Raw genomic sequence first — 27,367 nt, forward strand, 5'->3', positions numbered from 1 at the left:
TCCAGCCCGGGCGACAGAGCGAGACTGCGTCTCAAAAAAAAAAAACAAAAACAAAAACAAACAAACAAAAAACAATGTAGAGAAGTCAAGCTGGGGAAGAATGACTTTGGCGGGACCAGTATGAAGACCTGAAGTTCCACTTGGGACACGTTCAGCTTGGAAAACCTATCAGACGTCCAAGTGGAGATCACCAAAGGAGACAGAGAAGAGGAAGGGGCCCAGGAATGACAGTACATGGAAGGCCAGCAGAGGAGGAGGATGAGACAGACAGATGGCGAGACGGAGGGAAACCAGGAGGGTAAGCCGTCACTGCCATGAGAAAAAAAGGCAACGTTGAATCTGAAAAATGCAATCCTCCATTCATGGTCAGGCCCAGAGAGGCACTGAAGAGCAACAGCAGTCCCTCCCGTTACCCCCATGAGCTAAGTAATCACTTCTTTTTTTTTTTTTTTTTTTTTTCTTTTGAGACGGAGTCTCGCTCTGTCGCCGGGGCTGGAGCGCAGTGGCCGGATCTCAGCTCACTGCAAGCTCCCCCTCCCGGGTTTACGTCATTCTCCTGCCTCAGCCTCCTGTGTAGCTGGGACTACAGGCGCCCGCCACCTTGCCCAGCTAGTTTTTTTGTATTTTTTTTAGTAGAGATGGGGTTTCACCGTGTTCGCCAGGATGGTCTCGATCTCCTGACCTCGTGATCCGCCCGTCTCGGCCTCCCAAAGTGCTGGGATTACAGGCTTGAGCCACCACGCCCGGCCAGTAATCACTTCTTGAAGTCACTTGCTACATGAGCTCTAAACTAACTGATACCACGTAGCCATACACTGGACACCATCACTCAGACCCTAGAGCTCAACAATGCACAGCCAGTCACTCGCCAATGTTTCCTCTGTAACCAGTGAGAATGGCCCATCCAACAACTTTGTATCACCCTACTCCTTGTCCCCTTTGCCTTTAAAAACCTGCTGGTGGCCAGATGCGGTGACTCATGCCTATAATCCCAGCTCTCGGGAGGCCGAGGCAGGCGGATCACCTCAGGTCAGGAGTTCAAGACCAGCCTGGCCAACATGGCAAAATTCCGTCTCTATTAAAAACACAAAAATTCACCAGGCGTGGTGGGGCACACCTGTAATCCCAGCTACTCCGGAGACTTAGGCAGGAGAATCGCTTGAACCCGAGAGGCGGAGGTTGCAGTGAACTGAGATCGTGCCATTGCACTCCAGCCTGGGCAACAAGAGCGAGACTCCATCTCAAAAAACAAAACAAAAAATAAACCTGCTTGTAACGAAGGTCGAAAGGCACCGTGTCCAAGGTAACTTTCAAGTGTCCCTGGCAGCTGTCCTCAACCTTGGCCCAAGCAAACTCTATATTAATTTTCCCTCCATTTCTTTCTCTAGGTCGACAGTCCTGAGAAAAAGGAGACAGCCTTTCGAGAAGTGAATATGAGGTTGTGTGAGGGATGCTGAACTGAGGGCACAGGGTGACCACTGGGTGGAGAACCAGAGTGGCTGCTGGGCATTGGTGAGAAACACAGCCAGAACTTCAAGAACTTCTGCTGTACAGGACTGCAGAGAGCAAACGTGGGGGTTGCAAGGGTTTGGGGCTTGTCCTGGCTGGGTGGCTGCTCCTTTGTTTTCATGGGTGAGGTAGCACCTCTACCATCTCATTTCCTCCAGGATCCAGCCCCAGGCTGAGGCCTCTAGCTGGTTCAGGCTGTTGACCTTGATGGGTCCTTTCTCCCTTCCCCTTTTCCACCTCTTTCCCCTTTCCCCTCCACGTCATTCTTATGCACATACACTGAACACCTGCTCAAAATAAGGGTGCCAGAAAGACTTTGTAGATAGGACATCTCAGCCTTGACTTTGACAAGCTTCCAACGCAGCGGTCAGCGCGGAGCTCCAGGTGAGGAGGACCTAAGAGCTTAATTCTCCGCAGGAAAAGACCCAGACCTTACCCCAGAAAAGAGCTAGGAATTTTTCTGAAATTCCAACCATTCCTTTCTTGGAGTCTAGAGTGTTTTTAGTCTTCAAGAGTCTCCATTTAAATGCAAATGTCCAGTTGGCAGAAGGAAGAAAGGGGAGGGAGGGTGTACCCATTGTTCCCCAGGCACGGAGCTCAGTCTTCTGTCTCTTATTTAATCTGCACAATGCAGACTCTTTTATGATCCACACTTTACAAACGAGTAAACTGAATCTTTGTGAAATCAGGCAACTTGTCCACAGTCCCAGGGTAAGAAAATGAGAATGCTGGGCTGGGTGCGGTGGCTCACACCTGTAATCCCAGCACTTTGGGAGGCCGAGGCAGGCGGATCACAAGGTCAGGAGTTCGAGACCAGTCTGGCCAACATGGTGAAATCCCATCTCTACTAAATATACAAAATTAGCCAGGTGTGGTGGCGCACGCCTGTAGTCCCAGCTACTAGGGAGGCTGAGGCAGGAGGATCGCCTGAACCCGGGAGGCGGAGGTTGCAGTGAGCCAAGAATGCGCCAACTCCAGCCCAACAGGGAGGTCTCAAAAAAAAAAAAGAAAAGAAAAGGTTGCAGATTTGAGCCAGTATTTAAGTGCGTTTCATTTTTTTTTTTTTTTTTTTTTTTTTTTTGCTTAATCTCTTTTCCAGTCTCGTTCTGCCTGGAGGGCAGTGGCCAGATCTCAGCTCACTGTGAGCTCCACCCAGGTTGTCCTGCCTCAGCCTCCGGAGTAGCTGGGATTAAAAAGTAAAAACCGTGTTAGCCAGGATGGTCTCGATCTCCTGACCTCGTGATCCAAGAAAAGTGCTGGGAAGCCAGGCAATTTTTGAGACAGACCCAGGTCTTCCATGCTGTATTTACTCGCCACTGCAACCTCTGCCTCCTGGGTTCAACAATTCCCTGTCTTTTCTGAGATTACAGGCATGTGCCACCAGGCCTTGCTTTTTCGTATTTTTTTTTTTTTTTTTTTTTTTTTAAAAGGTAGCCAGGCTATCTTTCCCAATACTCTTGAGCCCAGGAGTTCAGCCTGGGCAACAAAGGAAGACCCTATCTCTAAAAAAAAATGTTTTTTTTTTTTTTTTTTTTTTTTTGAGACGGAGTCTCGTTCTGTCACCCAGGCTGGAGTGCAGTGGCCAGATCTCAGCTCACTGCAAGCTCCACCTCCCGGGTTCACGCCATTCTCCTGCCTCAGCCTCCGGAGTAGCTGGGATTACAGGCGCCCACCACACCTGGCTAATAAAAAATATTTTTAATAAATAAATAATAAAATTTATGGTAAACACACATAACATAAAATCTATCATCTTAACCACTTTACTTTAAAGTATACGATTCAGTAGCATTAAGTACATTCACAATGTTATGTGACCACCACCACTAATTCCATAACTTTTTCATCACCCCAAAAGGAAACTGGTGAGTTTTGAATGAAGAATACATTAGCACGGCTCAAAAGCCAAAATTATTAGAAGACCTACTTTGTCTTATCCTCGTCCCCATCTGTCCACTTATCCAGCCTTTGAAATGATATTTACACACCTTTCTGCTATTTTATTTTATTTATTTTTGAGACGAGGTCTCATTCCATTACCCTGGCTGGAATGGAGTGGTGGCGAAATCTTAGCTCATTGCAAACTCCACCTCCCGGGCTCAGGTGATCCTCCCAGGCTCAGGTGATCCTCCCACCTCAGCCTCCTAAGTAGCTGGAACCACAGGCACGCTCCACCACACCCGATTAATTTTTTTTTTTTTTTTTTTTGTATTTTTGGTACAGGTGGGGTGTTACCATGTTGCCCAGGCTGGTCTCAAACTCCTGAGCTCAAGCAATCCGGCTGCCTGAGCCTCCCAAAGTGCTGGTATTACAGACATGAGCCACTGATCCCGGGCTTCTGCAGCATCTTTATGCACATACAAGCCAACACAACACAAAGACGAAGTACTATTTTCCTTTTTTTTTTTTTGAGACAGAGTCTCGCTCTGTCCCCTAGGCTGGAGTGCAATGGCGCAATCTTGGCTCGCTGCAACCTCCGTGCCTCGGGTTCAAGCGATTCTCATGCCTCAGCCTCCTAAGCAGTTGAGATGACAGGCACCCACCACCACACCCAGCTAATTTTTGTATTTTTACTGGAGTCCCACTTTTGGGAGGCTGAGGTGGGAGGATCGCTTGAGCCCAGGAGTGCAAGACCAGCCTGGGCAACAAAGCGGGATCCAGTCTCTACAAAAACTTTGCCAGGCATGGTAGCGTGCCCCTGTGGTCCCAGCTTACAGGAGGCTGAGGCAGGAGGATCCCTTGAGCCCAGGAGGTCAAAGCTGCAGTGTTTACACCATTGCACTCCAGCCTGGGTAACAGAACAAGACACTGTCTTTAAAAAAAAAAAAAAAAATCTAGGGAGAACTTTCCATCAATTGGGAAAGTTGTATCAAAAATGGAGTGGCTTATGTCAAACCCTAACAAAAGGAAGCCATGAAGAAAAGGCCTTCACGTATGCCTACGGGTAACAGAAATTGCCGGGAAGGGCTGTCCCTGCTGGAACTTTCCAGTTAAGCCACTTGTGTGAAGACCCTCTGCTAGCAGCAGCCAATACCACCAAGAACAAAAGCCCCCTCCTGAGATAAGCCTCTGTAACCACTGGTCTTTGTTTCAAAACAGCTTATATGACCTTCTTTTTTCTCTAAAAGCTTCCCCTTGTCCCAATCCCCTCGTACAGGCCTATGGTCCGCCACAGCATGGACCCCTCAGATTGCAATCCCTTGCTATTCCCAAAGAAACTCTTTGTTTTGGAGAACTGGTCTTTCTGTCACTCATTTTAGTTGATGCAGTTACACAGACAGCTTCACCATTCTTTTTTTTTTTTTTTTTTTTTTTTTTGAGACAGAGTCTCATTCTGTCACTGAAGCTGGAGTGCAATGGTGCAATCTCAGCTTACTGCAACCTCCACCTTCTGGGTTCAAGCGATTCTCCTGCCTCAGCCTCCCGAGTAGCTGGGACTACAGGCATGCATCACCACACCCGGCTCATTTTTGTATTTTTTTTAGTAGAGACAGGGTTTTGCCATGTTGGCTAAGCTGGTCAAAAACTGCTGGCCTCAGGTGATTAACCCACCTCAGCCTCTGAAAGTGCTGGAATTACAGGCGTGAGCCACAGCGCCCGGCCTCGTCATACTATTTTAAGTAGTTAGTCCATGGCATGAATGTGAAATAATTTAGGCAGCCAGTTCACAATGAATAGGGATTTGGTTGTTTTCAGTGTTTTGTTATTTCAAATAATATTGCAGTGAATGACCTCATTCTACATCATCCCACCTATGTGGAAAGATGCACTTTTTTTTTTTTTTTTTTTTTTTTTTTTTTTTTGAGACAGAGTCTCGCCCTGTTGGCCAGGCTGGAGTGCAGTGGCCGGATCTCAGCTCACTGCAAACTCCACCTCCCGGGTTTACGCCATTCTCCTGCCTCAGCCTCCCGAGTAGCTGGGACTACAGGCGCCCACCACCACACCCGGCTAAGTTTTTGTATTTTTAGTAGAGACGGGGTTTCACCATATTAGCCAGGATGGTCTCGATCTCCTCACCTCATGATCCGCCCGTCTCGGCCTCCCAAAGTGCTGGGATTACAGGCGTGAGCCACCGCGCCCGGCCAAGATGCACATTTGATAGATCCCCAGAGGTGGCTCACTGGGTCAAAGAGGATAGGCATGTATAATGGAGACAGCTATTACCAAACTGTGCTGCCCATGGGATGGTACCAATTGAACCCCAATTAAATCAGCATGAAGGTGAGGGCCCACGTGCCAACCCAACACACCGTGCTCGCACCCCTGTGGCTGGCACCAACCCCAATGCAGTTCTTGTCTATGGTGTTTGCCGGCCCTACCCGCTGCTGCCTCTCCCTCCTCTGTAATCAAACTCCCCACCTCTACTTTAGGGAACTGCCCCTCTCCCACTGGAAAGGACTCTTGTAACACAACAGCACTCTGATCAGAGCGCGCCCCTGACTCTCCCTGGACCAATCATGGCTCCCCGCTCCCACCCCTGCACAAAGAGACTGAGATGGACACACAATCCAGGCCAATCAGAACTCCTCCTTGGAGCTTTCCTTCCTTCTTCTCTGGGGGAAATTCAGGAGACAGGTAGATCACAAGGTCAGGACACCGAGACCATCCTGGCTAACACGGTGAAACCCCATCTTTACTAAAAAATACAAAAAAAAACTAGCCAGGCGATGTGGCGGGCGCCTGTAGTCCCAGCTACTCGGGAGGCTGAGGCAGGAGAATGGCATAAACCCGGGAGGTGGAGCTTGCAGTGAACCGAGATCCAGCCACTGCACTCCAGCCTGGGCGGCAGAGCGAGACTCCATCTCAAAAAAAAAAAAAAAAAATTTAGCCCTTGGCTGGGCAGGGTGGCTCACGCCTGTAATCCCAGTACTTCAGGAGGCTGAGCTGGGGGGATCACCTGAGGTCAGGAGTTTGAGACCAGCCTGGCCAACGTGGTGAAACCCCATCTCTACTAAAAATACAAAAATTAGCCAGGTGTGGTGGCGCATGCCTGGAATTCCAGCTACTCGGGAGGCTGAGGTGGGAGAATGGCGGGAACCCGGGAGGCGGAGCTTGTAGTGAGCTGAGATAAAGCCACTCCACTCCAGCCTGGGCAACAGAGTAAGACCCCATCTCAAAAATAATAATATAATAATAATAATAATAATAATAATAATAAAAAAATGAAATGCTTAGCCCACAAAGGTCTACAACCATGGATCCAACATCATGGGGACAGATGGCCCAAGAGAATGAAGCCAACACAAAGAGATAGAGAGACAAGAGACAGACAGGAGTTCTGCCAATGGCCCTGGATCCAGCTGTTCCTGAAGCCCAACCCTTTCCACAGATGGGTTACCCCAGCCAATAAATCCCCTTATTTTCTTTGGCTAATTCAAGATGGGCTTCTGTCACTTGCCACCAAGGGTCTTGACTAACGCCCTGTACCTAAAGTATAATCCCGATTTTGTTACAATACAGAGAAACAGATGTAGATGCAGATGTAAGTATATGACGTGAGAGGGCGTGCTTTGGCATAGAAAAAAAAAGACCACAAGGAAACATATTAAACGTTAATATCCCTACAGTCTCCCTTCTGGGGGTTGCAGGTGATTTTTATTTTAATCCTTGTGCTTTTCTGTGTTTTCCAAATTTTCTGCAGGGAACAAGGATTTTTATAACATAATAAACATTTCTTTTAAAAACCAGATTGTCAGGCCGGGCGGAGTGGCTCATGCCTGTAATCCCAGCACTTTAGGAGGACGAGGCAGGCAGATCATGAGGTCAGGAGTTTGAGACCAGCCTGGCCAACATAGTGAAACCCCGCCTCTACTAAAAATACAAACAAATTAGCCGGGTGTGGTGGTGGGCGCCTGTAATCCCAGCTACTTGGGAGGCTGAGGCAAGGAGAATCACTTCAACTTGGAAGGGAGGTTGCAGTGAGCCAAGATTGCGCCACTGCACTCCAGCCCAGGTGATAGTGCGAGACTCCGTCTCCAAAAAAAAAAAAAAAAAAAAGATTGTCAAGAAGCAGCGCAAAGTGCACTCAGAGGAAGGTTCTGAGGCTGTGCCGGGGTCAGGGACCGCAAAGACTCACACTCCTGAGGCCTACTCTGCAGGTCAACGCACCCTGGGGTAGCTGCTGCCCATCTCAAAGCAGGCCAGCAGGTCACAGAGGGCATCCACATCGTGGTCACTAAACTCAAGCCCTCCATTCACATGGCCCAGAGCCATGTTCCCCCTGGGTAACTTGCTGAGCCCCTTTATGTCCCTGCTCACCAGATCAGCCTCCTGGAAGAGCACCATAGGGTGCTGGCTGATGGCTGGCCGTGAGCCCGGGACTGCAGGAAAGGGAAATGTCAGGGTGAGAGGGGAGCTTGCAGGAGGTGGCCCGGCGCTGCCCAGCGCTGCCCGCACCTGCTCCCGGGGCCTGACCTTCCCCAACAACACGTGACCCTCAGTGGGGGTGTGAGCCTGGGCAGGATAGAGCCCTGAGGGAACTTCAACTTCAGAATGTGCGCTGCTGGGGAAGGAGGGAGGGCTGCTGCTTCCCTAGAGTCCCCAGGGCACTCTGGTTCCCATCTCAGCTGAGAATTCACGGAGACCAGGCGAGAGCCACCCGCCAGCCCACACCATCTTCAACCAGAGAAACGCTTTTTCTATTGTACCTATCGAGGTTTTGAATAAAGTTTGGTTAGGTTTTATTTTTTCATCATTTTAACTATTTTTAAGTTTGCAATTCAGTGGCATTTACATCGTGGTACAACAAACACCACTGTCCATTTCCAGAACTTCATCATCATCCTGAACAGGAACTTTGTACCCATTCAACAAAAATTCCCTTTCCCTCCAACAGCCGGCAACCTCTGTTCTACTTTCTGCCCTGTGAATCTGCCTGTTCTAGGTGCCTCAAATAAGCATACTGTATGCTATGTGAGTAGATAGACTATAGACTCTATTTGTGGACCCCTTAAAATTTCTGTGTTGAAATCCTCACTCACACTGTCGTGGTATTAGGAAGAGAGGCCTTAGAGAGGTGATTGGGTCAGGAGGGGCAGAGCCCGCATGAATGGAATCAGTGCCTTGGAAAAGAGGCCTCCGAGAGCTCCCTTGCCCCTTCGCTATGTGAGAACGCGGCGAGAAGACAGTTGTCTGCGATGCAGGATTTAAGCCCTCGTGAGACATCCCATCTGCCAGTATCTTGAACTTGGGACTTTCCAGCCTTCAGAACTGTGAGAAGTAAATGTTGGTTTAAGCCACCCGGTCTGTGGTATTTTGTGATAGCAGCTCAAATGGACAGAGACAAAGTAGAATCAAACACTATCTGTTCTGGCCAGGCACAGTGGCTCACATCTGTAATCCCAGAATTTTGGGAGGCCAAGGTGGGTGGATCACCTGAGGTCAGGAGTTCGAGACCAGCTTGGCCAACATGGTGAAACCCCATCTCTACTAAAAATACAAAAATTAGTCAGGTGTGATGGCATACGCCTGTAATCCCAGCTACTCGGGAGGCTGAGGCAGGAGAATAGCTTGAACCTGGGAGGTGGAGGTTGCAGTGAGCTAAGATCTTGCCACTGCACTCCGGCCTGGGTGACAGAGCAAGACGCCATCTCAAAAAAAAAAAAAAAAAAAAAAATTGCACCTAGTAGAGGAATTACTAAATAAAATTTTTGTTTGCACACAAACAAGACTTCCATTCACAAACAAGAATGCGACTTTCTTAGTCGCATTTCACACATGGGAAAACCGAGGGCAGCGGTTTCGACACCATGTACATTCACGATCATATATCCCCCTGGGTTTTTCCTGAGGCCGCTCCTCTGACCTTCTGCAGCCATATCTTTGCTATCTAGAGGTCCTTATTTCTAAGACCTCTGAGACTTCCTCTGGGCCTGGCCCTCCACCAGGGGGATGGATAGCAGAGAGCCAGCCCTTCTCTCAGCCAGGGCCTTGTAACCAAAAGCATCCACTGGCCAGATGTCTGGAAGGAGGGGCAATCTGTATTCAAGGAATCCCAACCTGCTGGGGTGGAGGGCAGTTGGGCACCACAAAGCATCAGCAAAACAGGATGGGGACGCATTATCCAATCCCAGAGCTGAGGGTCAACCCCAAGCAAAGCCAGGCTGTCCTCTCAGACCGGGTCCAGCACGGTCACAGGCTGACTGCTTTGATGAAAAGACAGCCCAGGAAGTGTGTTTATTACCAAAGGCTGGGGGATCCCACGAGCTGCATCCGTGAAGAAGCAGAAGAAAGCACACGTCATCCAACCAAGGCAGAAGGAAGCCTCCCTGCGTCTGGGAGGGTACCAGCAGCTGCAGCCACCAGCCAAGTTGACAAGACTGTGCCAAGATCAGCATCAACGAAGCCACTAGGGCCAGCAGAGTGGACAGCTGTTGGCATTTTTTACTGCCCAGCTTCCATCCCCTGAGCCTCTGAGAGCCACACGCCAGGTTTCCTTAGGTGACCCATCCCTCCTATACTCCCAGCCAAGTCCCTGTATCCCCGGAACCGGGGGTAGGCGTAAGACCTAGACTTCACGAATCAGTGTATCCCACCCCTCTGGCCAAAGTTCAGGGATGCATATGTGACTCACTCTGTCCAGGGTGAGCCATCCCTGGGACATCTGCTGAAATGATTGGGAAACAGATTTGCTCTTCCTGTTGGTATTGCTAAGCGGGTAGAAGGTCAGCCCGCGGCAGCCATCATCCATCTTTGTGGATGAGCTACCTGAGGACGAAGGCAACCCAAAGTCTAGCACAGTCTAGAGATGGGGTAAAAGAACCAGTGTCCAGGGACCCCACTGGAGCCCTGGATCCAGCCAGGTCTGAATCCGTCCCCGTTGAACCTTCCAGTTACCTAAACCCCAAAACTTCTTTTTTTTCTTTACATTAATTTGAACTGGAGCCTGTCACTTCCAACCAAAAGTTTCTTGACTAAATCAGCTAAATGACTGATCAGAGGCCAGGCGTGGTGGCTCACGCCTGTAATCCCAGCACTCTGGGAGGCCGAGGCGGGCAGATCGCTTGAGGTCAGGAGTTCAAGACCAGCCTGGCCAACGTGGTGAAATCCTGTCTTTACTACAAATACAAAAATTAGCTGGGCATGACAGTGGGCACCTGTAATCCCAGCTAATTGGGAGGCTGAGGCAGGAGAATCACTTGAACCTGAGAGGTGGAGGTTGCAGTGAGTTGAGATTACACCACTGCACTCCAGCCTGGGCCACAGAGGGAGACTCCGTCTCGAAAATAAAATAGGCCGGGCACAGTGGCTCACGCCTGTAATCCCAGCACTTTGGGAGGCCGAGGCGGGCAGATCGCTTGAGGTCAGGAGTTCGACACCAGCCTGGCCAACATGGTGAAACCCTGTCTCTACTAAAATTATAAAAATTAGCCAGGCATGGTGGCGGACACCGGTAATCCCAGCTACTCGGGAGGCTGAGGCAGGAGAATCACTTAAGCCCAGGAGACGGAGATTGCGGTGAGCCGAGATCCCACCACTGCACTTCAGCCTGGGCGACAGAGGGAGACTCCACCTCAAAAAATAAATCAATATTTGGGGGTATTACCTACTGGCCCACCAACACAAAGACCCTCCAGCCCCAAACTTCTTAATAAAAATCACAGTAATACAAATGTTACAGAATTGTTTCACATGTAATACTGACAGACTCTGCTTTTGTATACTAACGGGGGTACCAACTGCCCTGAGTCTAGGGGAGGCAGGGAGCAGGGAAGCCTCCCACGGCCTGACTTGCCCTTCTTTCCCCAGCATTCAACACCAAACACGAAACAGCCCCAGGCCACCCTAACAGCCCAGCAGGAAATCCACACCACAGCCAAGGTGGGATCTGAGCGGGCCCCTGTTTTTCTACCTTGGCCCCTTTCCTTCCACTGTCTCCTTTACCTGGGATGTGCTTCACACTCCATCTCTCCCTGCAGACATCCTGTCCAGTCTCCAAGGCCCACCTCAAATGCCAACAACTCCAGGCAACCTTCCTTGGGCGGCCCCCCCTTTCTTCTGACCTCCAGGGCTCCCAGCACCCCTTCTCCACACCTCCCCCTTCTGTCTTGGATTCACATTCCATGGTTGATCTCTCCTTCGGGAGCACGGGCTGCTGGAGGCAGGGAGAGCACCGCATATTGATGGAGGTGAACTGAACGAGTGAATGAATTTGGGACACAACCCACTTAAGGAGGGACTGCAGCCTGCATTTGCATTCGTGGAGGGGAAAGAGGGGGCAGGTGCCACCAAGAGGGCTGGCAGCCCTTTCTAGAAGTGGGCTGGGGGTCAGAGGAGCTGCGATGTGGAAGCCAGGCGTCTCGGTTCCTGTCATTTGCACCACGGCTGCGTCCTGCCTTCATGTGGCTGTGCCTTGGGGGACCTTCTGGCCATCCATAAGGGGCCTTTATGGCTGTCACTCTCAAAAGCCCTTCCTGGCACGTTTGCAGACCTCATTTTCAGATGGCCTGTTTCAGTGACCTCTTCATTTACACATTGTTTCTGCCCGTGCATCTCAGATTAAAGATCTTATTAAAATAAACGTTCTATTAAAATACAGACGGCACAGGTAACCCAGGCTGCAGCCGGGACCTTCCTGTTCACGTCGAGAAGTGAGAATTTTTGTTCTCATTAGCGAGGCCAGTAGCCAGGAGACCTTTCAGCTTATCTGACGCCTGACGGGACAGACCTTTCCGTGCTGGCGGCTCCACCCTCCCCTTAGCTCAGGCTAAGCAAGTAAAAGAAGCCCAGCTGTTCCAGAGACCCATCTGGTCCCTTCCTTTAAAAACAAGCAGAATGTTCTAGGGTGCCAGAGTTCTTAACGTTGTGGAGTCTTGACCAGGACACCTGGTCTCTCCGAGCTGCATTTCAATCCACTTCATTGGATTGTAGCACGGGGGCGGTTAAGTACCTCGGCCGGGGTCACCACGTAATTGGTGGTGGTAGAAAAAGGATAGAATTTGGCACCGGACAGATGGGAATCCCAGCTCTGTTATACAAGTTGGATGACATTGGAGACACGATCCCTTTTGAACCTCAGCTTTCTCCTCTATGAAGAATGAAGATAATGATCATCAGTGTCATGCAGAGAATGAAATGAGGTAAGTGAAGCATAGGTACCAGCCAGGTGCAGGCCCAGAGCGGGGAACCACGAGTGTTCCTGTCTCTGTCGCTTCTCACGTTATTCCTGAGTTTCTGTATTGCAATGCGCAGCCTCCCATAACGTCTGTCATTTTGTTTGGAGGTAATTCGGGGGGGGGAAGGAAGGAGGAATACCTGAAGGCAAATCCACAGTGGCCATTCTGCAGCCCAGCTCCCACAGGGCACCCCGCTAGGCTGCCGGGACCCCTTCTTTCTCATCGCAATGGATCTGCCCAAGACCAAGAAGGCTCAAAGGACGCGCAGGGCTGGGATGCAACCCCCAGCCTCTGTGTTCACAGGGTTACACCCAGACCTCCTGACGACCCATCCTTCAGGGGAGGGGCAGGTAGCACAGGTGTGGCCAGGTGTAGATGGGCTGCAGTGAGCAGCAGGCTACCAGCTCTGTACTGAACAGGTAGCTAGAAGTTCAAGTGTAATAAGGGAAGGCCAGTCCAGCCAGTGTTCCCAGAGCTTCTGATTTCTCAAGACTGAAAAACAGATTCACAATGTGGAATCTTCCAATTTTAAAATATCAGCTCCAAAGGAAAAAACAAAGTATGTGGGCGCAACAACACCCATCAAGCATGGACGCTCCAGCCAGACAGGGCTTTGCTTCTGTGCTGCCCACGGCTGCGTCCTCAGCACCTAGGACTCTGTCTGGTCCAGGGGACAGGCTTCCTAACCATATGAGGAGTCTGCAGGGGCCTGCTGCCCACCTCTGTCTCAGACTGCAAGCTCCCAGGTGGGAGGGCTGCTGTGGTCTGCACTCTCCACAGTCAGGACAGCGTGGTGCCGCGTACAGGACATGATGGTGAGGAACCAGGGGGCTCCCGCCTCCATTTTTTTTTTTTTTTTTTTTTTTTTTTTTGAGACAGAGTTTCACTCTTGTTGCCCAGGCTGGAGTACAATGGCGCAAACTTGGCTCACTGCAACCTCCGCCTCCCGGGTTCAAGTGATTCTCTTGCCTCAGCCTCCTGAGTAGCTGGGATTACAGGCACCCACCACCACGCCTGGCTAATTTTTGTATTTTTAATACAGACAGGGTTTCACCGTGTTGGCCAGGCTGGTCTCGAACTCCCGACCTCAGGTGATCCGCCTGCCTCAGCCTCCCAAGTTGCTGGGATTACAGGTGTGAGCCACCACGCCCAGCCCTGCCTGCACTCTTGCTAGACTCTTAACTAAGCCCCATTCATCAACCAAAGACAAAAGAGATGCCTCCCTTGTGGGGTTGTTACAAGTTGCTCTACCCCCTAGAGTAAGCCTTCCTGACAACAGGTATCATCATACGCCCTGCTCCTGCCACACAGCATTCAGTGTGGCTGATAAAGATCTTTACAGTAAAGAAAGAGAAAAAGGCAGAAGAGGGGGAGAGAAGGGAGGGAGCGGCTCTCACCCACAGGCCCTCCCCCCCACCCCACCTGCAACTCCTGCCTTTGGAGAAATGGACTAACCGTGAGGCAAGGTCAGCCGTCTCAGGACACACATGGGGCCGACATGTCTCCAGAGGCGTCCCCAGCTCCAAGCCAGGATGCCCACCCCTGGAGGACTCCGGGAAGGACTTGGCTGGAGCTCCAGCCTTCATGAAACACAGTGTTCATAACTGATAAGCTTAAAAGCAAGTGACAATTTTTCAAGCCACCCTTACTCCAAGGGCACTGAATAAACACCGTGTCGGTTCCAGGTTCCCACCAGTCTGCCTGGAAGGAGAAAGGAAGGTTAAACCAAGTGTACTCACCCCTAGAAATGAGCTTGGATTCTTTGAGACCCTCTTCAGGGTTCAACCAGGACCCCCACACTCAGAAATCTCAGCTTACGAAATACCAGCCATGCTCTTCCTTCTGCCATGAGTATAAAGGGTGCCCACCAGACACTCTTAGTGGAATCCCTAAAGTGATGGGGCTGACTTTACTTTCTTTTTGTTTTTTTTTTTTTTTTTGAGACAGAGTCTCCCTGTGTCGCCCAGGCTGGAGAGTGCAGCGGCGCAATCCAGGCTCATTGTAACCTCTGCCTCCCCAGTTCAAGCGATCCTCCTGCCTCAGCCTCCTGAGTAGCTGGGATTACAAGCACCTGCCACCACGCCCGGCTAATTTTTGTATTTTTAGCAGAGACAGGGTTTCGCCACATTGGCCAGGCTGGTCTTGAACTCCTGACCTCAAGTGATCCATCCGCCTCAGCCTCCCAAAGTGCTGGGATGACAGGCGTGAGCCACTGGACTATGGAGAGGCTTAAGAGAGCCTGCTGGGGTTCTGGAAAGTTCTATATCTTAATCTGAGTAGTGGCTATATAGGTAGATACCTATGTGAAAACACACAAGGCTTATAAGACCTGTACACTCACAGGACATATGTTACACTTCAATGCATTAGTAACAGCAGCAGCAGCAGCAGTATGTACTAAGCACTTATGACAAGCCAGGCACTTTACAAGTGCTTATCTTGGGGTCATGAATAATATGACAGTTAAGGGCAGTCTCTCGGCAGGGCACGGTGGCTCACACCTGTCATCCCAGCACTTTGGGAGGCCGAGGCGGGTGGATCATGAGGTCAGGAGTTCGAGACCAGCCTGACCAACATGATGAAACCCCGTCTCTACTAAAAATACAAAAATTAGCCAGGCGTGGTGGCGCACACCTGTAATCCCAGCTACTCAGGAGGCTGAGGCAAGAGAATCACTTGAACCCAGGAGGCGGACGTTGCAGTGAGCCGAGATCGCGCCACTGCACTCCAGCCTGGGCGACAGAACAAGACTGTCTCAAAAAAAGAAAAAAAAGGGCAGTCTCTAGACCTTCACAGACCCAGGTTAAAATCTCTGCTCCCCCACCTTTCATTCTGCCCCTTGCATACTCTTTAACCTCTGAGCGTCTGTCTGTTCCTTGTCTGGAAAACAGACAATAACTGGTAGAATTAAGACAAATAAGCACATAAGCCCTTAGCACGGGGCCCGGCAAACTGCAAGCCACGAAATGTGTTGGCTGTGACAACCACTGAAGCTTCTCCAACCCCAGGTCGTTGGTGCTGCTTGGCCCATTTTAACATGTGTGAAACGGCCTCTCCTTCCAGTGGTACTCCCTACCCCTCAGGCATTTTCCCATTGGCTTTCCAATGTTTCCCAAACCCCTGTTCCACCTGACTGTGTCTTCTCTTAACACTTTTCTTTAAACAGACTCACACTTCTTTACTTAAACAAATTTGAGGTCTTTCTGTTGTTTGTTTTTTTTGGAAACAGAGTCTGGCTTTATCACCCAGGCTGGAGTTCAGTGGCACGATCTCGGCTCACTGCAACCTCCACCTCCCAGGTTCAAGAGATTCTCCTGCCTCAGCCTCCCAAGTAGCTGGGATTACAGGTGCACGCCACCACACCTGGCTGATTTTTGTATTTTTAGTAGAGATGGGGTTTCACCATGTTGGCCAGGCTGGTCTCGAACTCCTGGCCTTGAGTGTCTGTCTGCCTTGGCCTCCCAAAGTGCTGGAATTATAGGCATGAGCCGCTGTGCACAGCCCAAATTCCGGTTTTCTAATGTTATGTAACTATCATACATGGAAAACCAGTATCACTTGCCAGGATTCATTTCTTAAAGTAGCTATTAAAATAAAAAGCACTTGTCCACCTGAAGTCATCTTGCCTACCTCACTTCCTTTTTATGGATTCAGTAGGCAAAGAAGCTGAGTTTGTTGGGGGGCAGGGAGTCGGGGGGCATGGGGGTGCTTCATCTGCTTAAAATGACTGAGATACTTCCTGGGCCCTTCAGCAGCCCCCGTGTGAACAGAAGCGCTTTTCGTTGATTTCACCGAACAGGCCTGACAAGCCCTCTATTTGGCAACATCCCGGTAAGCAGCCATCTGTGCACCGCACAGGCTCCAAAGAGAGAAAAATGCATTTAGAAAAATGTATATATTGGCTAATGGCGACCGTCCACTAATTCAGACGCCCACTGGCCCCTCTTTGGCATAAAGGAAGGGAGGCTGCCTCTGCCAATCAGGCGGCAGTTCCAGGACCCAAGACCTAGGAACGCAGAGGCAAGAACAGCCCTGGCTCCTGGTCCCAGCTTCAGGATGGTCATGGCGGAGCCTGGTCCCTCACGTCTACGGGCCCCAAAGCGATGCAGAGGCGAGGCATGACAACAGAGCTACACGTGGGCAAGTGATCATTCGCAATTCTCTACAAAAATCTCTTCCGGAAGGAAAGAAAGGAGAGGGAACGGAGACAATCCCCAATCTCAAACAACAAAAAAAAGGGTGCCCATTAGAGGGCACTGAGTATTAAAAGGGCCCCAGGGAGCCGGGCGCGGTGGCTCACGCCTGTAATCCCAGCACTTTAGGAAGCCAAGGTAGGCGGATCACCTGAGGTCAGGAGTTCGAGAGCAGCCTGACCAACATGGTGAAACCCCGTCTCTACTAAAAATACAAAAAACTGGCCGGGCGCAGTGGCTCACACCTGTAATCCCAGCAATTTGGGAGGCCAAGGTGGGTGGATCATGAGGTCAGGAGATTGAGACCATCCTGGCTAACACGGTGAAACCCCATCTCTACTAAAAATACAAAAAATTAGCCAGGCGTGGTGGCGGGCACCTGTAGTCCCAGCTACTCGGAGGCTGAAGCAGGAGAATGGTGTGAACCCGGGAGGCGGAGCTTGCAGTGAGCCGAGATCGCACCACTGCACTCCAGCCTGGGCGACAGAGCGAGACTCCGTCTCGGAAAAAAAAAAAAAAGACAAAAATTAGCTGGGCATGGTGGTGGGCACCAGTAATCCCAGCTACTTGGGAGGCTGAGGTAGGAGAATGGTGTGAACCCGGGAGGCGGAGCTTGCAGTGAGCCGAAATCGCACCACTGCACTCCAGCCTGGGCAACAGAGCGAGACTCTGTCTCGAAAAAAAAAAAAAAGACAAAAATTAGCTGGGCATGGTGGTGGGCACCAGTAATCCCAACTACTTGGGAGGCTGAGGTAGGAGAATCGCTTGAACCTGGGAGGCAGAGGTTGCAGTGAGCCCAGATCATGCTATTGCACTCCAGCCTGGGCGAGACTCTGTCTCGAAAAAAAAAAAAAGAAAGAAAAAGACCCCAGAGAAATAGGCAACGGGCACATTCTACCTGGGGGAGCCAGGAGGCCTCTTGGGCTTCCATCCATTCACTCAGCAAATATTTACTGAGCATCTCCTATTCTAGGCAATGGAGACCCAGAGGTAAAGAAGGCAAAGTTACTGCTCTGAAACAGTTCCCATTCTAGGGGAGGGAACAGCCAATCAACTATTTATTGCACACACTAGATATGATCAGTAAACGAGAAGTACCATGGAGGAAACAAAGCAGGGTAAATCAGTCATGACTGGAAGGAGCCGCTTAGATTGGATCATCAGGGGAGGCCTTTTGGAAGAGATGCCATATGAGTGAAGAGTCTGGTGATGAGGAAGCACCAGCCAATGAGCTCACTGTGAACAGCAGGTGCGAAGGGCCTGAGGCAGGAGCAGGCCTGCCATGTTCCAGGTGTGGAAAGGAGGGTTCCACAGCAGAAGCACGGTGATCACGGGGAGGAAAGGATGACAAGGTGGGAGGCGAGGTCAGAGAAGCAGGCAGGGGGTGTGGGCCAGACTATGGAATTGGGATGTCATTTAAAGTATAATGGAAAGTCAGCCAGGCATGGTGGCTCATGCCTGTAATTCCAACACTTCGGGAGACTGAGACGGGAGAATCAGTTGAGGCCAGGAGTTCAAGACCAGCCTGGCCAACATGGTGAAATCCCATCTCTAATGAAAATACAAAAAAATTTAGCCAGGCGTGGTGGCGGGCGCCTGTAATTCCAGCTACTTCGGAGACTGAGGCAGGAGAATCGCTTGAACCCAGGAGGCGGAGGCTGCAGTGAGCCAAGATCGCGCCACTGCACTCCAGACTGGGTGACAGAGCGAGATGCTGTCTCAAATAAATAAATATAACGGAAAGTCTACGGAGAGCTTTCCACAGGAGAGAGACCTGGTTCTATTTGAATGTTTTAAACTCCACTCAAGTCACCATAAGGAGAGTGGATAAGGGAGACTAGAAGCCAGGAGACCAAGCAGGAGATTAAAATAGCGGCTCAGGAGGAATTAAACTCATTTGAGCCTCACATTCTGTTCCTTCAACTTGAACGTCTAAGGCCTCAGACCTTTGGTGAAGTGAATAGCGGGAAGCCGGCTAAAGGGAGATGTTTGTTCTTTAAAGCAACAACAGCCCACCGGGTGTCATTCAAACATCAGACAGAAGAGGAGACAGGCCCTTCCAGAAAGGGCAGGACCCAGCTGCCTCTTAAGGAGAGAACAAGCAGCCATCTGTTCTGGGACCAGGGAGTGGATCGGCTCCTGTCTCGTGCCCCTTCCAGCTCTGGGACTCTGGGACTGCAAGGCCAGAACTCTGGACAACCCACAGGCACAGTCCTCCTGTCCAGTCAGCTCATGGGGCTGCCTGCAATGGCAGGACACAAGTATCCTCTCGACACCAGGTTCACACCCTAGAAACAAATCAATCAACAATGGCTAACATCCCAAAAACAGACAACTACACAACTAGTAATGGCACGATCTTACCAAAAAACAACAAAAAACAAATCTGATAGTGCCTCTAGAACTAAATACCAACATACAGGCATCACAGGGGACAGCAGAACATGTTAAATAACACCAGGAGATGCCATCCACAAAATCCTGACTGTGGGAAACTCCACAAGACAAACAGTCCAGTTTCTTCGATAAATAAATTGTAAGAAAAAAAGAGTTGGGGCCGGGCGCAGTAGCTCACGCCTGTAATCCCAGCACTTTGGGAGGCCGAGGCGGGTGGATCACGAGGTCAGGAGATCGAGATCATCCTGGCTAACACAGTGAAACCCCATCTCTACTAAAAATACAAAAAATTAGCCAGGTATGGTGGCGGGAACCTGTAGTCCCAGCTACTCGGGAGGTTGAGGCAGGAGAATGGCACAAACCCGGGAGGCGGAGCTTGCAGTGAGCCAAGATTAGGCCACTGTGCTCCAGCCTGGGCGACACAGCAAGACTCCACTCCCCCCCAAAAAAAAAAGCGTTGGGTGGGCCAGGCACAGCGGCTCACACCTATAATCCCAGCACATTGGAAGGCTAAGGTGGGCAGATCACTTGAGTCCAGGAGTTCAAGACCAGCCTGGGCAATATGACAAAACACCATCTCTACAAAACGTACAAAAATTAGCTGGGCGTGGTGACAGGCACCTGTAGTCCTAGCTACTTGGGAGGCTGACATGGGAGAATCACTCGAACCCAGGAGGAAGAAGTTGCAGTGAGTCGAGATCATACCACTGCACTCCAGCCTGGGTAGCAGAGTGAGACCACATCTCCAAAAAAATTAAATTAAATTAAACATTTTTTAAAAGAGTTGGAGGGGCCGAGCGGGGTGGCTCTTGTCTCCCGTAATTCCAGCACTTTGGGAGGCCAAGGTGGGTGGAACACTTGAGGCCAGGAGTTCGAGACCAGCCTGGCCAACATAGTGAAACCCCATCTCTACTAAAAATACAAAAATTAGCCAGGTGTAGTGACAGGCACCTGTAATCCCAGCTACCTGAGAGGTTGAGGCCCGAGAATGACTTAAAACCGGGAGGCAGAGGTTGAAGTGAGCTGAGATCGTGCCACTGCACTCCAGCCTCGGCGACAGAGCAAGACCCTGTCTCAAAAAAAAAAAAGAGTTGGAGGCACTTTGGGAGGCCGACACGGGCAGATCATGAGGTCAGGAGATCGAGACCATCCTGGCTAACACGGTGAACCCCGTCTCTACTAAAAATACAAGAAAATTAGCCGGGCGAGGTGGCGGGCGCCTGTAGTCCCAGCTACTCGGGAGGCTGAGGCAGGAGAATGGCGTGAACCCGGGGGAGCGGAGCTTGCAGTGAGCCGAGATCGCGCCACTGCACTCCAGCCTGGGGCACAGAGCAAGACTCCGCGTCAAAAAAAAAAAAAAAAAAAAAGAGTTGGAGGAAAACACAGATTAAGAGACACATCACCTATCACATAGTACTGTTTGAATTCTTCTTCAAAAAAACTTTTGAAAACTTTTACAAGACAACTGGGGAAATTCAAATACTGACTAAATATGGTATTAAGACATCACTGTTAATTTAGAGGGGTATAATAATGGTAGTGTTATGGGTTTTTTAAAGAATTCTTAACTTTTTTTTATTTCTCTGTTGCCCAGGCTGGAGTGCAGTGGCTCTATCTTGGCTCACTGCAACCTCTGCCTCCCGGGTTCAAGCAACTCTCATGCCTCAGCCTCCTGAGTAGCTGGGACCAAAGGCACATAGCACCTATTGGCTCAGCTATTTTTTTTTTTTTTTTTTTTTTTTTGTAGAGATGAGTCTCACTATATTGCCAAGGCTGATCTCAAATTCCTGGGCTCCATTGGTGATCCTCCGACCTTGACCTCCCAAAGTGCTGAGATTACAGGTGTGAGCCACCGTGCCTGGCCAAGAATTCTTATCTTTAAGATATAAATTGAAATATTTAAGAATGAAATCTAATGTCTGAGATGTACTTCAAAATAATCTGGTGGAGGAGTGCACTGGTAAATAAATGAAACAAGATTGGGGCCATCAATTGATAATGGCTGGAACTAGGCATTATGTTACCCTATTCTCTCTACTTTTGTGTATGCTTGAGAATTTTCACAACAAAATGTTGAAAAAAAAAATTGTGATAGGATTTTTCTACCCAAGAATAACCCACCAGGTATGATACTCCACAGGAAAGGGATCACATTCATTAGATTCGAGGCTGTCCCCTGAGAACCTGCCAGAATTTGCTGAATGATGAGAGAATCCATATCTTCCTCTTCATAAACTCCATGATGGGAGCTGTCCTAAAATAACTACCCACTGTAAGAAGTGGATTTGTTTTCATTTATGCTAAATGACCTGTCTCTGGTTCAGAAAGTCACACCCAAGGCCACACTGACTTTATCCACATCTTTCAGAACGTACTTTTTTTTTTTTTGAGACAGAGTCTCGTTCTGTTGCCCAGGCTGGAGGGCAGTGGCACAATCTCAGCTCACTGCAACCTCAGCCTCCCGGGTTCAAGCAGTTCTCCTGCCTCAGCCTCCTGAATAGCTGAGATTACGGGCACCTGCCACCATGTCCAGCTACTTTTTGCATTTTTAGTAGAGACGGGTTTTTGCCATGTTGGCCAGGGTGGTTTCAAACTCCTGACCTCAGGTGATCCACCCGCCTCGGCCTCCCAAAGTGCTGGGATTACAGGCGTGAGCCAGCACGCCCGGCCAAGAACGTACATATTTTGATTGTGTTTCTCTGCCTCTGTCCTTCCCAGCAAACGTGCCTGTTGTCCACCTCAGGAAGCCAAGCTCCCCACTACCAACATCCATAAGAAGCAGGTTCTGAAAATCGAAGCGGTTTCCAAACCGCAGTCTCTGAGGAAGGCTTATCCAGGTGTCTCCTAGGAGCCATGCTCAAATGCAATCCCCTCTCAGACACGCCGCTGTTTTAACAGGATCCCATGTGCTAGAAACCCTGAAAGATGGGCAGAAAGAGCCATCACCTCCAGGCTGCCCTAGAGCTCCCGTACAGCACGGTCAGGTCCAAGATGATGAGCACCACGCCCACTTCTCGAAAAGGGAAATTGAAGTTGGAACGTGGAGCACAGTTCTTGGGAACTACCAAGACTGCCTGGGAGTCTCCTAGTTCTAGGACTGGATGGGACACCTGTCTCATTACCACCCTGCCTGGTACACCTCCCTGTCCTGTCCCCTAATACGCAATATTTCCAACTGGCCTGGAGAGAGCAGGAGGATGACAAAGACCACTGGGTGGCCCCTGCAAGCCACACACAACCGTTTCGACCCTTAAAGCTAAGAGCCAAGAGTGTTATCTGCACAAGCCTGTCAATTAAAGGTGCTGGGAAGATCGATGGATGGATCAAGGCTTCTGGGAGAAGGGGCCTGAGCCTGACCCCATCCTGTGATGAGAGGGGGTGGAAGAAAGAACTCATCAAATTTAATGCCCAGCATGGAGTTTGGGGAGTGCTTAAGAGAAGCCGGCAGCTTCAGCCTGCTCCAGGCCTCCCATGGCCACCAGCGCCCGCAGAGCAAGGGTCAATAGTGTTCGCTGCACTGATTTCAGATGCTTAAAGACAAAGAAACTCCAGATACAGCAAAGGAAACAGAGGTCACTTAGTGTCATGATGAAACCAATCACTCTTTCTCCTTGGGTAGGTTAAGTCCATGGCCAAAGCCATCAGGATGGTTGGAGCGACAGAAGAATGGGATGAAGCCAGGGGCTGGGAAGGCCACCGATGTCTGCCTGCATTGCAGGCAAGAGCACGGTGCACTCAGGAAAAAAGAAAGGACTCTACGGGCCCCAGCCAATCCCTCCCTGTCCCTATCAAGGTCCTTCCCTGGGCCTCACTGCACCCCCCACCACTCACAGACTCGTTCTGCCCACGCTCATACCCACCAGGCTGCCCCCTTGGCCCACGCATGGCTGGTCTTGACTGCTACTGGTGTGGCTGTCACCACCAGACCTCTGACCTTGGTCAGCAGGAGTGTAGGCTCAAGGAGAGAAGAGGGGGAACAGTTCTGATCAAACCCCATTTACCCTCACGTAGCACTTCGTACCTTTCTGTCCTATCTCCACTCACACGATCTGACTTGAGTCTCACAGTCCTTTGTGGGGAGGCAGAAACTGAGGCTCACAGGGATGAAATCTACCATCACACCATAGTCAACAGATGAGCCAGAAAGAGAACTTCTTGCTATCTGTGCAGGGGTCTTTTCCTCTCCACCCTCCGGACCACCACCCATTCTCTACTCAGAATCAAGAACTGGTCCCACGCGTCTGCCTTTCTATCGAGCCCATTTTCCATTCCAGCCCTCGAAGCAGGCCCAGGCTGTCTCAGACCAGCTGTCCCATACATCCTGCTGGCTTTAGAGAGTTGCCCTGCTCACCATCACTCTACAGATAAAATGCTGAAGGGCAGAGCACGGAAGGGAATTCAAGTCCAGGGGAAGACGGACTCAGGCCCTGGAACATTGCTCCAGAGTTCCCATGGCAGCTTCCTCTGGTAGACACACACGTCCCTGGCATCAGCCATTCCTAGACCACTCGCAGGATTTCCACTATATTTGATAACACTTGTACTATTATTACTATGATTTCTATTAAATAGATTCATTTCAGCTGGGCACGGTGGCTCACACCTGTAATCCCAGCACTTTGGAGGCTGAGGCAGGTGGATCGCCTGAGCTCAGGAGTTTGAGACCACCCTGGGCAACATGGTGAAACCCCCATCTCTACTAAAATACAAAAAATTAGCTGGGCATGGTGGTGGGCACCTGTAGTCCCAGCTACTCGGGAGGCTGAGGCCCGAGAATTGCTTGAGCCCCAGAGGCGGAGGTTACAGTGAGCCAAGGTGGTGCCACCGCACTCTAGCTTGGGCTAACAGAGTGAGATGCCTCCTCAAAAATTAATTAATTAATTAATTTAATTGATTCATTCCTGTGACTTCATATGTTTAATTTAAAGTGATGCTTTATATCACTGCCACAAATGGAAAAAAATCAGTACCACTGGCCATTAACCAGGAGAGAATCCTAAAAATAAATGAAAAAGAAAAACAACCTAAGTTCTAGCCAGGCAACTGTTCCCCACTCAGAGGACCTGAGCCGGAGGTCTGCTCTCTCTTAGCTACAAAAGGAAGATTAGCAAGTGTTTAAAAGGTGTTACAGGCAGACTAGCACCCACCTGAAACTTCCCCTCAGAGAAATCACAGGATTCGCAGAGAACTGAAAAAGGAAGAACTTTCTCACTAGCTGACTCAATGTTATTTCATGCTGAACCACCTTATGTCATTTCACGGGAAATTCATTCTGTGCAGTGGGCAACATCTTGTTACACTACATTATAGGAAGGGGGGACGAGAGGAATGGGACACAACCCACCACAAGGCCAATCCATGCCAGCTTCTCAAAGTCCCCCCTATTCCCTGCCTACCACCACCCCAAGTACGTTCAGCCTGTGGGCATGTCCAGCGGCTGCTGGTCACCCCCAGGTGTCCCTGGCTCCACTGCCCGTGTCTTATAGGGTGCGGTATTAACCACTCCAAAACTCATTCGGTAACTAGGATCCAGCAGGGTCACTGGAAGCTGCACGAAATCCCGGCAACATTTCTGTGGGCAGTCAGCTTTCACACTCCCCTCCCCCCATTGCTGGAGGCTCTGCCATGCACCCTAGCAGAACAGGGAGGCTTTGTGCCAACGACCTGCCTGGTAGCTCCGTGGGGTCTGGTGGATGTCAGACCTGCAGCTGGGGTTGCAGCCCAGAACGCTTCCCCAGAACCTCCTTTGCCCACCCCAAGCCCCACACCTTTCACCACACAGGTCGTCCAAAATGTCTCTGAAATAGCTAAAGAAAACTATTTTCGACATCCAGGAGTAAACGAAAGAATAAACACCAGAAAGGCGAAGAGGCAAAGTCACCCCACGGCGGTGGGGCGAGGGGGTGGGTGAGGAGTGAGCCACCTCCAAACTTGCTCCTCGCCTGCCGGCACCGAGCGCAGAGCAAGCGGATCTCGGCCAGGCAGGCACCTCGCGGGCTCAGCCAAGTTGCAGAGAAGCAAATGGCAACACCGGCGCATGGAGCCGCCCGGGCTGGATCAATGGCATCCGCGGCTGCAGGCTTGGGGAAGGGGGCCGCGGTCTGCAAAGGCAGGGTCTGGGGGCGACGGACTTGGGGTCCCTCCGTCAGGGATCCACCCCGATGCGCCCTCCCAGCCGTCCTCCGATTCCGGCAAGGTCCTGCCCAGGCTCCTCGCACCAGCCAAGGTCTGGGGCGAAGCTCCGAACTCGCTCCCCGCGACGGTACCTGGAGAGGAGGCTTTTTGCAAACCAACACGGAGCCAAACACCCATCCGAAAAGTCCACCCCAAAGAAAACCGGACTGTAGCAGGAGAGCGGAGGGAAGGGGCCCGCGGCGCCGCCGGGGTTTACCTTTTCTCTTTATTCTGCCTCCGGGATTTGTGCAGGAGTCCGATGAGCACCACGGCGGCGCGGATCCCCGCCTTCCGGCAATGCCTCCTCCCCGCGGGCTGGGACATGGCGAGGCCTCCCGCGGTGCCCGACCTCGCCCGCCCGCGTCCCCGCAGCCCCGGCTCCGCGCGCTCCGCACCCGGCCCCAGCGCCCGCGCCCCGGCCCCCGGCCTCCGCCTCGCATGGGCCCCGCCCCGCCTAGGTGCGCCCCGGGGGTCAGGTGACCACGCGCTCCCCCCTCCCTCCCGGCGACCTTCAGCGTCTCCTCGGGGCCCGCGGGGCAGCCGCCGTCCGCTCCCCCGGCGCGGGCATTTCCGAGGCTCGCTCCGGGCGCGGCCCGGGCCGGCGGCTCCCGGCTCCCGCTCAGACGCGCCGCCCGCGCCGGGACCCGCCCCGGCCCCGCCTCCCGCGCCCCGGCCTCGGCCGCCCGGATGGTGGAGGACGCGGGGCACAGGGAGCGGGCGAAGCGCAGGAGGAGGCGGACAGCGCTCCCGGGACCCCCCTGCCCGGCTCCCAGGCGCCCTCCCCGGCCCCGGCCCCGGCCCTGCCTCCCCTCGCCCGCGTCTTCTGGTCCCCGCCCGCACTCCCGCCGGCGGCCCGGAGCTCCCTCCCCAGGCAGAGGCGGCTGCCGCCCTCCCCGGCCCGGCCCCGGATACTTCCCCGATGCTGTCACTGCCTTTAAAACAGAGGGCGAGAAAACAGGCACCGAGAGGAAACGCGCGTCCTCCTCGGTCCAAACGAAACTGCCCGCGTGCGGTCCCCGTCCCCTCCCGGACGCCCCGCGTTTACAGGGGGCACCTGAGCCCGGCGCCCGCCCCGGCTCGCAGCTCCCGGGCCCGGGTCCCCGGGTGGGAGCGTATGGATGGGGCGCGGAATGAGGCGGAATTCTGCCCCCGCCTCCCCCCAGAGTCGGCGCAAGGATCGCCGAGCGGGGGTGCACGGTGGGCTGGGTCGGCTCCCCGCGAACACTGGCTCTCCCGGCCCTGGGAGTTTCACTCCACACCGGGTCAATAACCGACTTCACTGCGACCCCGCTTCCTCCTGGCGGGCCAGGCGCATCCCACTCCGCGCTCCCCGCGCCCACCCGGCCTGGGCGCTGCGCACTCCCCACGTGGTCCCTCCCGCCCCTGCCAGCCGCGCGCCAGCCTCCTCTCCTTCGGAAAGGAAGGGCGGAAGGTCGCGCCCGCTGCTGGGGAAAGGGCTGTGGCCTGGTCCCGACTATCAGCGCACGGTCTCGCTCACAAGCCCCCTCATCCACTTCCACGTGCCGTCCAGCGTCCCAGCCCCCTCCCGCCCCGCAGCATCACTCACCGCTTTGCCCCCCTAGGGAAAAGGAAGCGGGCAGGGGGCTGGAGGGAATTAAAGCAAGCCAATTAGTCCATCTTTGGAGCCAAAGAGGTCCCCCCCTGAGGCAATTTGCCTTGTTTGTTTGTTTTATACTCTGGTGTTCAAGCAGACACAGAAAATCCAGGCAGGGAGGGGACCCTGCTGGGTGGAGAGGGGAGAGGGACTGCAAACGAATTTGAGGACCTGAGGCTTCAGCCCGGCCTCTCGAATGCCCACAGCTTCCTGCTGGCACTGGAGTTGGGGTGGAGGGGAGGGAGCCGCAGGGTGGTTGTAAAATGGTCTATTTATGAAGCGGCCGTTACCACTGGCCTTGCCGCCCCCCACCCCCTCACTGCCGGGGTTGTGGGGGATCAGAGATATAGATAACCATGGACTTC

At 51.9% G+C, this 27,367-nt stretch overlaps 1 protein-coding gene across 6 annotated transcripts in view; it reads right to left on the reverse strand.

Annotated features, from left to right (window-relative positions):
* RAP1GAP2 (RAP1 GTPase activating protein 2) overlaps nucleotides 1-27,367 on the reverse strand; it is a 276,444-nt gene that overhangs the window by 168,655 nt on the left and 80,422 nt on the right. For 3 of the 6 annotated variants that reach the window (XR_007720507.1, XM_050765816.1, XM_050765814.1), the window contains exon 1: nucleotides 25,605-25,751. The exons of the other annotated variants lie outside the window; for them this stretch is intronic. Coding sequence is in view for 2 of the 3 variants with exons in the window: in XM_050765816.1 (XP_050621773.1) it covers nucleotides 25,605-25,711 (107 nt within the window). In the remaining variant the exon portion in view is untranslated. Of the gene's footprint in view, nucleotides 1-25,604; nucleotides 25,752-27,367 lie in introns of those variants that run through there. 6 annotated transcript variants of the gene reach the window in all.

The sequence above is a fragment of the Macaca thibetana genome, chromosome 16 (genome assembly GCF_024542745.1).
Source record: "Macaca thibetana thibetana isolate TM-01 chromosome 16, ASM2454274v1, whole genome shotgun sequence".
In the NCBI taxonomy this organism is placed as follows: Eukaryota; Metazoa; Chordata; class Mammalia; order Primates; family Cercopithecidae; genus Macaca; species Macaca thibetana.